General features: G+C 44.5%; 1 protein-coding gene across 1 annotated transcript; it reads left to right on the forward strand.

The window, feature by feature from the left end:
* The first annotated feature begins 2,516 nt into the window (after nt 1-2,516).
* On the forward strand, nt 2,517-6,250 carry LOC120047493 (arylsulfatase I-like). The gene is made up of 2 exons (XM_038993027.1): nt 2,517-2,830; nt 4,855-6,250. Exons 1-2 carry the CDS (start codon nt 2,517-2,519, stop codon nt 6,248-6,250), a joined length of 1,710 nt encoding a protein of 569 aa, XP_038848955.1.
* Nucleotides 6,251-9,660: the final 3,410 nt, after the last annotated feature.

Raw genomic sequence — 9,660 nt, forward strand, 5'->3', positions numbered from 1 at the left:
ACCCACACACACACACACACATATACTACACTGACACTCCCAACACACACATATACACACACACTACATAGGCTCACACACAAAAAACACACACACACATGCACATTGACGCCACACACACACGTACACACACACGCTTCACATTAGCTACTGCTACTCTGTTTATTATATCCTGATAGCCTAGTCACTTTTACCCTTACATACAGTACATGTACATGCAGTATATTACCTCAACTACCTCGTACCCCTGCACATTGACTCAGTAAACAGTACTCCTTGTATATAGTCTCGTTATTGTTATTTTAATGTGTTACTATTTTTTTGTTTATTTGTTTTCTTACTTTTTAAACTTAGCATTGTTGGAAAAGGGCTTGTAAGTAAGCATTTTACGGTGAAGTCTACACCTGTTTTTCGGCGCATGTGACATTCTAATGGCCGAGAATTTTATGTTAATTTCTCTACCATAAGCCACCTCCAACATCGTTTTAGAAAATTTGGCAGAACGTCCAACCGGCCTCACAACAGCAGACCAATCAATCATAAGCTATGGACAACGAACACAATTGCGTTTTATCGATGGCAATTTGAATGCACAGAGATTCCGTGACGAGATCCCGAGGCCCATTGTCGTGCCATTCATCCACTGCCATCACCTCATGTTTCAGCATGATAATGCATCGCCCCATGTCGCAAGGATCTGTACACAATTCCTGGGAGCTGAAAATCTCTCAGTTCTTCTATGACCTGCATACTCACCAGACATGTCACCCATAGAGCATGTTTGGGATGCTCGGGATCAACGTGTACGACAGCGTGTTCCAGTTCCTGCCAATATCCAGCAACTCCGCACAACCATTGTAGTGGAGTGGGACAACATTCCACAGGCCACAATCAACAGCCTGATCAACTTTATGAGAAGGATATGTGTTGCGCTGCATAATGCAAATATTGGTCACAACAGACTCTGACTGGTTTTCTGATCTCTGCCACACATTTTTTAAAGGTATATGTGACCAACAGAAGCATATCTGTATCCCCAGTCATGTGAAATCCATAGATTAGGGCCTAATGAATTTATTTAAATTGACTGATTTCCTTATATGAACTGTAACTCAGTAAAATCTTTGAAATTGTTGCATTTATATATTTGTTCAGTGTAGATCCTAAGGTTAACTTAGAAGACAAAGCACGAACAAAGAGATACATATGAAGCCAGATGCCTAGGAAATGAGAATTGATCATACAACCTTCCTCCATGGACTGGATACAGGATCAGAGAAAGAACAAAGCCATTTAATTCCATTTAGAACATCTGAAGGCATAACCTAAAACCAACCACCCTTGACCAATCAAACAATACCAAGTTTACAGTGTAACCTGACCACCAAGGCCAAATCTCCAAAGGGGGTCATAGCATGTAAAGGCTTGTGTGGGGGTTGGGACCAATGTGAATGAGACAGAATTCCTAAGAAGACCATAAAACCTTTTTGCATAGGGTAATTCAGAGTACACCCTGTACAGATACAAGTTACCACTGAGATAATACATCCATATAGATAGCATCAGAGTTATCCTCAGTGAAGAACTTTCAGATAGGATAATACTATAGTATCCGTGTTTGGTATCTATCACATTGAATAGTCAGTCCTCTGAATACTGTACATTTTGGCCCCTCAGATTGGGAAGGGCTGACTAGTCCTTGGGCATTGTCCTTCGTCCATTCCTTGTCTTCCTTTACCATTTGCCATGCAACTCCAGGTAACAAAGAGCACATAAATTAGAGCTGAGCCTACAATCTGCTTTATCTCCTAATGTATAGCACAAGTTGACTGCAGGTATTAACTTAAAAAGTAGCTAAAAAAAATCACATTTATTGAAAAATGTCAAAAAAATTGTTTTGGTCCAGACCAGTCATAGACTTCTATGTTTGGACCAAATCAAGGCTGGTCTAGACCGACCAAATCTGAACCAAACATAGGCTTCTTATGTTTGGGCCAAATCAAGGCCAGTTTGGACCGGACCAAATCTGAACCAAAGATAGACATCTATGTTTGGGCCAAATCAAAGCCGTTCCAGACCTGCTAAAAAATAAAAAAATAAAAAAATAACCCAAAAAATACATCCAAAAGATGTCGTGTTGGACTGTGATTAGTGGGTTATTTTAATGAGCCAGGGCAAACTCATTCGGGTGGGGTTAATACTACCACTGGGGAAAGAGGAATGTTTTTTAAGGAGTCTTAATTAAACAACATTTTAAGACACGTCAGCAAAAGGTATGTAGGTAGTATATATCTCTGATCATTACGCACAAGGTTCGTGGGCATCATCATCATAGCGCGAGGAGAGATCAAACCTGTTCGGTAGGTGCAGGCTATAAAGTGTAGTCGACTTTTGCTAGAGTGATACTGTACCTATCGTTTTAACATGGTTTTCTCGTTTATGACAACGTTATACAACGAACTAGGTATATATTTTCACTTATAGATTTCCTAAACGTTTAAAGGCGCGCAGTTACCATGGCAGTGTCAGCTCTAACCGGATTCTCCGTGGTCAGTTTGCTCAGTCTCGGCTACCTGTCGTGGGACTTTATGAGACCGAACCAGGTGGAGAACGAGTCAGTTCCGAACTTTCGAGACCGGTCGCCGGTACCGCATCCCCCTCACATCATCTTCATCATGACGGACGACCAGGGATTCAACGATATCGGTTACCACGGCTCCGACATCCAGACACCGACGCTGGATAAACTGGCCGCGGATGGAGTGAAGCTGGAGAACTATTACATACAGCCCATATGCACGCCATCTCGCAGTCAGCTGATCACCGGCAGGTAAGTGCATATTTTATCACCAGATCTGAAGTAGCCTAGAGAGTTGTTTTATTGTAGCCAAATAATTCATGATCTATTCAGACATGTTTTTCTCTTTGTCTTTTTTTCTAAGCGTTGTTGTATTTTATCTGTAAGATCCTTTCCCTATAGTTGGAGTAATGTGGAGTAACCAATACCGAGTATCCTCAATAGTAATAGATGGATCCTGTCAGGGACGTTTTAAAGGATTTGAAGACATTTGGTGGCTTAGCCCAAAGCTAGTAAGGGGGTCCGGGCAAAAAACAAGGAATTTTAACTAAATTCATGAATTTGGTGCACTTTGACATGAACATTGAGAGATTATATATTTTTCAGATAGATTACACCTTCCCACCTGCCACAGCAGACACTGCCAGTACTCAATTGCAGTAGCTACGCTGGGTCTCTCTACTCTGGAACACTCTCTACTCTGGAACACATACACTACCGTTCAAAAGTTTGGGGTCACTTAGAAATGTCCTTGTTTTTGAAAGAAAAGCAATTTTTTTGTCCATTAAAATAACATCAAATTGATCAGAAATACAGTGTAGACATTGTTAATGTTGTAAATGACTATTGTAGCTGGAAACGGCAGATTTTTTATGGAATATCTACATAGGCGTACAGAGAACCATTATCAGCAACCACCACTCCTGTGTTCCAATGGCACGTTGTGTTAGCTAATCCAAGTTTATCATTTTAAAAGGCTAATTGGTCATTAGAAAACCCTTTTGCAATTATGTTAGCACAGTTGAAAACTTTTGTGCTGATTAAAGAAGCAATAAAACTGTCCTTCTTCAGACTAGTTGAGTATCTGGAGCATCAGCATTTATGGGTTTGATTACAGGCTAAAAATGGTCAGAAACAAGGAAATTTCTTCTGAAACTCGTCAGTCTATTCTTGTTCTGAGAAATGAAGGCTATTCCATGCGAGAAATTGCCAAGAAACTGAAGATCTTGTACAACGCTGTATACTACTCTTTTCACAGAACAGCGCAAACTGGCTCTAACCAGAATAGAAAGAGGAGTGGGAGACCCCGGTGCACAACTGAGCAATATATTTTGTTTTATATTTTTTGACCACCAAAAGATTCAGGGCTGGACCAAAAACATCCAGGGCTGAAGCCCCAGAATTCCAGGCCTAATGACGCCACTGGATCCTAAAATTCAGTGTTGGTTGATACATATATCTGTCTGTTTTTCTACTTTTTGATCATTCATAGTTGATACATTGATTACAAGGAACCCAAACCGGCTGCGCACGTGCGCCATCGTGCACAAATGTATTTTGTACCCCCACACCAAACGCGATCACGACACGCAGGTTAAAATATCAAAACAAACTCTGAACCAATTACATTAATTTGGGGACAGGTCGAAAAGCTTTAAACATTTTTGGAAATTAGTTTGCTAGCTTGCACTTGCTAGGTAATTTGTCCTATTTAGCTAGCTTGCTGTTGCTAGCTAATTTGTCCTGGGATATAAACATTGAGTTGTTATTTTACCTGAAATGCACAAGGTCCTCTACTCCGACAATTAATCCACACAGAAAACGGTCAACCGAATCGTTTCTAGTCATCTCTCCTCCTTCCACGCTTTTTCTTTTCTGGACTTTATATTGCGATTGGCAACTTTCATAAATTAGGTGCATTACCGCCATCGACCTTGTTCGTCTTTCAGTCACCCACGTGGGTATATAACCAATGAGGAGATGGCACGTTGGTACCTGCTTCTATAAACCAGTGAGGAGATGGGAGAGGCAGGACTTGCAGCGCGATCTGCATCACAAATAGAACTGACTTCTATTTTAGCCCTTGGCAACGCAGATGCTCATTGACGCGCGCGAGCCGTGTGGGTGCAATAATTGAATAACATAGATTTCTACATTTATTTTGCAACGCTCATGCACGCGACGCGAGTGGTGTAGTCAGGGTATTAGGCTACTTTCATTGTTAGTCAATTACTTGAGGGATCAGACATTTTATGCCTTTGTATCCCTCTGCCCAGGTACCAGATCCACACTGGCCTGCAGCACTCCATCATCCGACCCCGTCAGCCCAACTGCCTTCCCTTTGACCAGGTCACCCTTCCCCAGAGACTGCAGGAGGCTGGCTACTCCACCCATATGGTAGGCAAGTGGCACCTGGGCTTTTACAAGAAGGAGTGCCTGCCCACCCGCCGAGGCTTTGACTCCTACTTCGGTTCTTTGACAGGCAGCGTGGATTACTACACCTACAAGTCATGTGATGGCCCAGGGATGTGTGGTTTTGACCTCCACGAGGGGGAGACAGTGGCATGGGGTCAGGGGGGGAAGTACTCCACCCATCTGTACACCCAGAGGGTGAGGAAGATCTTAGCTGCCCACGACCCTCAGGCACAGCCTCTGTTTATATACCTCTCCTTCCAGGCGGTGCACACACCTCTCCAGTCCCCGCGGGAATACATCTATCCATACCGCGGCCTGGGCAACGTGGCCAGGAGGAAATATGCAGCCATGGTGTCGGCTGTAGATGAAGCGGTGAGGAATGTGACCTATGCCCTTCGTAAGTATGGCTACTACCAGAACAGTGTCATCATATTCTCCACTGACAACGGAGGCCAGCCCTTCTCCGGGGGTAGCAACTGGCCTCTGAGGGGGCGTAAGGGCACCTACTGGGAGGGGGGCGTGAGGGGGCTGGGCTTTGTCCACAGCCCCCTGCTGAGGCATAAGAGGAGGGTGAGCAAGGCCCTGGTGCACATCACCGACTGGTACCCCACGCTGGTTGGGTTGGCTGGGGGAAACGCGTCACAGACCGAGGGGCTAGATGGGTATGACATGTGGGGGGCCATCAGTGAGGAGAAGGAGTCCCCCCGACTGGAGATCCTCCATAACATCGACCCTCTCTACAACCCGGCCCGGAGCGGCTCCCTGCAGAGTGGCTATGGCATCTGGAACACAGCCATCCAGGCCTCCATCCGTGCAGGCGACTGGAAGCTCCTGACCGGAGACCCCGGATACGGAGACTGGACCCCGCCCCCGATGCTCCCCGGCTTTCCCGGCAGCTGGTGGAACCTGGAACGCCACCTGGAACCTCAGAAGTCAGTATGGCTCTTTAACATCAGCGGAGACCCGTACGAACGCTATGACCTGGCCGAGCAGCGACCGGACGTGGTCAAAGAGCTCCTGGCGCGGTTGGTGTTCTACAACCGGACTTCTGTCCCGGTGCGGTACCCCTCTGAGGACCCCAGGGGCGACCCAGACCTGAACGAGGGTGCGTGGGGACCGTGGGTGGGGGACGAGGAGGAGGACCACTGGAACGGGGTTTACCACAAAAAGACCAAGGACGGGAAGAAGTACAAGCTGTCCAAAACCAAATCCTTCTTCAGGAGACTTAACACTAGAATCATGTCCAACCGGATATAGGAGCTGCTTTAGTCTTAAGCCTCCCTATAGAGATTATGTGGAACCAGACTTTTAAAGCAATTACTTGTTTACACTCCACAAGCTGTATGTTTCTGTAAGTCTTCTTTTGTAAACAGTGGCTATATGATTTGAGATCAGAATAAGGTTGACTATGGAATTTTGTGTTGAGTTGAGTCCAATTACACACACCTGTGACAGTAGCTCTTGCTGTTGCTGTATGTTTTCTGCTGATAAAATTAGAATCAGCATCAAATAGACTTATGGATGATTTATCTATTGTCCACTATACTGCAGGATAGTTGTTGATATTCAAGATAACCCATGTTTGAATGGGGTATGTCAGAGATACTGTATAATTATCTGTTTCTGTTGGAGAATCTCTTGAGTGACTCATTTGAATATGAATAAATATGAAAAAGTTCAAGATTTCCACTCTTCTTCAAATGCCTTTTCTGAGGTTGATCCAGGTCAGACCAATGCCCCCTCATATCATCACATTACACTTTGTATACTGGACACATCAATGTGATGATTGAGGTAACATTGCCCTCTGATGGAAGTTAGGAAAAGCTCAGTTTTTATGCCAGCATACTAGAACCTCTAGCCTCTTCACTCACTTCTCTTTTAACAAATTCCAGTCGATTAGAATTAAAGAGAACCAACTCTAACCTATACCGAGTCTTATGGAAATGGCAGGAGGTGTCGATTCTGAAGGTACCAGATTACGGTTGGATCTGGCGAAATGTGGAAACTATACCATATACTAGGGGAAATGTTAGCACCTAGTACCTTTTAGTAGGCTTGTGGCTTGCTAGGCCATTGTGGATGAGGGATGGGGGATGGGCATTTAAGCCGCAGTTTCCAGCTCCGAGGGTCACGTTGTCATGACGTGGCCCTTTCTGGTATAGATCATGGCTTCCCACTCTCTCCTACACCCGGGTTCTGTTATCTCAGGTCGCAAATTCCTGGCTGAGACTCTCTCCCCCTGGCCATGAAGAAAGAGAGACACAGAGAGAACAAAGGATTTCACGTGGTGAACTCCTAAATCCCCAAAATGGGAATTTGAAACAAAATGTCCACTTGTGAGAAGGTAGGAATGGTCCGTGGACCACGAGTGTGTTTCATTTGGTGACCTCAGAGAGGACAGGAAACACACATACAGTTGAAGCCGGAAGTTTACATACACTTAGGTTGGAGTCATTAAAACTTTTTTTTCAACCACTCCACAAATTTCTTGTTAGCAAACTATAGTTTTGGCAAGTCGGTTAGGACATCTACTTTGTGCATGACACAAGTAATTTTTCTAAAAATTGTTTACAGACAGATTATTTCACTTATAATTCACTGTATCAGTTCCAGTGGGTCAGAAGTTTACATACACTAAGTTGACTGTGCCTTTAAACAGCTTGGAAATTTCCAGAAAATGATGTCATAGCTTTAGAAGCTTCTAATAGGCTAATTGACATCATCTGAGTCAATTGAAGGTGTACCTGTGGATGCATTTCAAGGCCTACCTTCAAACGCAGTGCCTCTTTGCCCCCAATATATCACTGGAAACATAACTGTAATTTCAATAATATTAATAATATGCAATGAAAGCACTTGTGCTGATTATAAACACTTAGTAGTGCTATTTTAAGTTGCGACCCCCCGCCCTTTGCCTCAAAATGGTTTGATCCACTGCTTCCCACCCCCCAGCCCTCATCAGTGGCACATGATGCAGGTACTGTCAGTATTCAGAACCCTCTAGCGACACATTTTCAAAAAACCGACTAGCAACAAATCTAGCGACTTTTTCTGGTGTTATTGGAGACTTTTGGAGACTGACGTGAAAGCACGTATCGTTCTAACTCTTCTCAACGAGCAGCGGGTGCTGCCGTGGGCCCCACCCCTGTCCCAAAGCACTCACAGGCGGCCCAGTCTTCGCTCAGCAGTCCCTCCCAGCTGCAGTCAGAGCAGGAGACGTTCACCCCTCCGCGTCCAGACTGTGGGGTTTTATAAGGTTTTTTACATGCTTAACTAACTATAAGCTAGTAGGGCTTCACAAGACTGCAAATTAATCGCGCATGCGGGAAGCCGCTGCTGGCGCTGGCGGCTGATGTAAATGTAAAATGTTCTTTGTCTAAAATAAATCACTGCACAAAAATAAATCACTGCATTTGACTCACACAGCCTCAGTCACTTACTCACCTTGTCCACTGTGTGTGTCTCTGTGACATAAGCTAAACGTCTAGCTGGCTAGCTCATCATGTTTCAGTCTAAACTGTACACTCAAAAATACAGAAAGGAGTGGGAATCAAACCCTGAATTCAAAGGCTAGTTGAAGCCGTTTATTGGAGATGATACACGGTCATACTGACTGTATTGTAAGGCTGATTCCTACTCCAAACTTAGTGATGTAAAAAAACACATGACAACTCAAAAACATACTCAAAAGGCAAAGCCTTATAACAGTTCCACCCAAAACAAGCTGCCATTTATGGTTTAAAAAATGTACTCTGCAAAAAACGCTGAGGCCACCATGGCATTAGCTATCGCTGAACACTGTTCCATGCTGGCATGTGATCACATTGGAGAAGCATGTAGTGCTGCTTTCTCAGACTCCACTGCTGCTACCCACTTCAAAGTGCACAGAAATGATTAATGGTGTTCTAGCACCATACTTTCTGAAAAAGTTGGTCGCAGATGTGGGTGACCAGCGATTCAGCCTCCTCCTCGATGAGTCCATGGATGTAAGTGTTTCTAAGTACCTGGGGGTTGTGATAAGGTACTTTAGTGACACCAAGCAGACAATTGTATCAACATTTCTGGGGCTTGTTGAGTTGGAGGGAGGAGATGCCAAATCTATAGCCCGTGCTGTTGTGGCTTTCCTCGAGAAGTGTTGTCTTAAAAAAGAGAAACTCCTGGGGATAGGGACTGACAATGCCTCTTATGACGGGGATTAACAATGGGGTCCATAAAGTGCTGAAGGAGGAGTATGGCCTCAAATATCTGGTTCTTATTTGCTGTGTGTGCCACTCTCTGCAGCTTGCTGTAAGTCATGCTTCCAATGACACCATCCCCCGTAGTGTGGAGTACTTGGTACGAGAGACTTATAACTGGTTTTCAGTGTCTCCAAAGCGCAGGGAGGCCTACAAGGCCATATATGAGACCATCAACTGTGGGGAGAAACCTTTACAGATAACCAAGGTGTGTGCCACACGTTGGCTCTCCATTGAACCCGCGTTTTCACGCATTTTTGACCAGTGGGAGGAGCTTAGGCTGCATTTTGCAGTCACCAAGTCCAGTGAACACTGATACATGGCTGAGGTTTTATACTCCATGTACAGTGATCCTCAAAACATATTGTATCTGACTTTTTTGAAGTCAGTGTTGGGTGAGGTACAGTTGGCCATCAAGGCTTTTGAGAG

This window comes from Salvelinus namaycush, chromosome 5 (assembly GCF_016432855.1).
Source record: "Salvelinus namaycush isolate Seneca chromosome 5, SaNama_1.0, whole genome shotgun sequence".
In the NCBI taxonomy this organism is placed as follows: Eukaryota; Metazoa; Chordata; class Actinopteri; order Salmoniformes; family Salmonidae; genus Salvelinus; species Salvelinus namaycush.

What these genes read in the sequence shown, in the direction of transcription:
- LOC120047493 (XM_038993027.1), top strand. Translation starts at nt 2,517, where the DNA reads ATGGCAGTGTCAGCTCTAACCGGATTCTCCGTGGTCAGTTTGCTCAGT. An exon ending in AGTCAGCTGATCACCGGCAG is followed by an intron (nt 2,831 to 4,854) that starts GTAAGTGCATAT and finishes CCCTCTGCCCAG; the next exon opens with GTACCAGATCCACACTGGCC.